At 58.3% G+C, this 343-nt stretch overlaps 1 protein-coding gene across 1 annotated transcript in view; it reads left to right on the top strand.

Moving 5' to 3' along the window:
- The window catches only part of EMH_0021190 (uncharacterized protein), a gene marked incomplete at both ends in the record, with an annotated part of 4,113 nt that overhangs the window by 1,129 nt on the left and 2,641 nt on the right, over positions 1-343 (top strand). Inside the window, one exon of the mRNA XM_013501717.1 lies at positions 1-269. Within this exon, the coding sequence (XP_013357171.1) occupies positions 1-269 (269 nt within the window). The remainder of the gene's footprint in view (positions 270-343) is intronic.

Genomic DNA, 343 nt, shown 5'->3' on the forward strand with positions numbered 1-343 from the left:
AGCAACAGCAGCAGAAGCACCAACAGCAGCACCAGCAGCAACAGCAGCAGCAGCAGCAGCAGCAGCAGCAGCAAGAGCAGAATGGTTGGGCTTGCCTGATGATGTTAGGCTCTGATGCAGCAGCCGCAGCTGCTGCCGCACATCCTCGATTCGTTCCTTTGAAAGTAGCAGCTGCTGCTGCTGCTGCTGTTGCTGCTGCTGCCGTCGCTGCTGCTGCTGCTGCTGCAGTTGCTGCTGCTGCTGCTGCTGCTGCTGCTGCTGCTGCACGTGTAAGAAGAGATGCAGCAGCTGTCTCGCTGTGGGGTGCTGTATTCTAGCGGGAAAGGATTTGAGTGCAGCAGCA

This window comes from Eimeria mitis, genomic scaffold, assembly GCF_000499745.2.
Source record: "Eimeria mitis Houghton genomic scaffold, Emh_scaff741, whole genome shotgun sequence".
NCBI lineage: Eukaryota > Apicomplexa > Conoidasida > Eucoccidiorida > Eimeriidae > Eimeria > Eimeria mitis.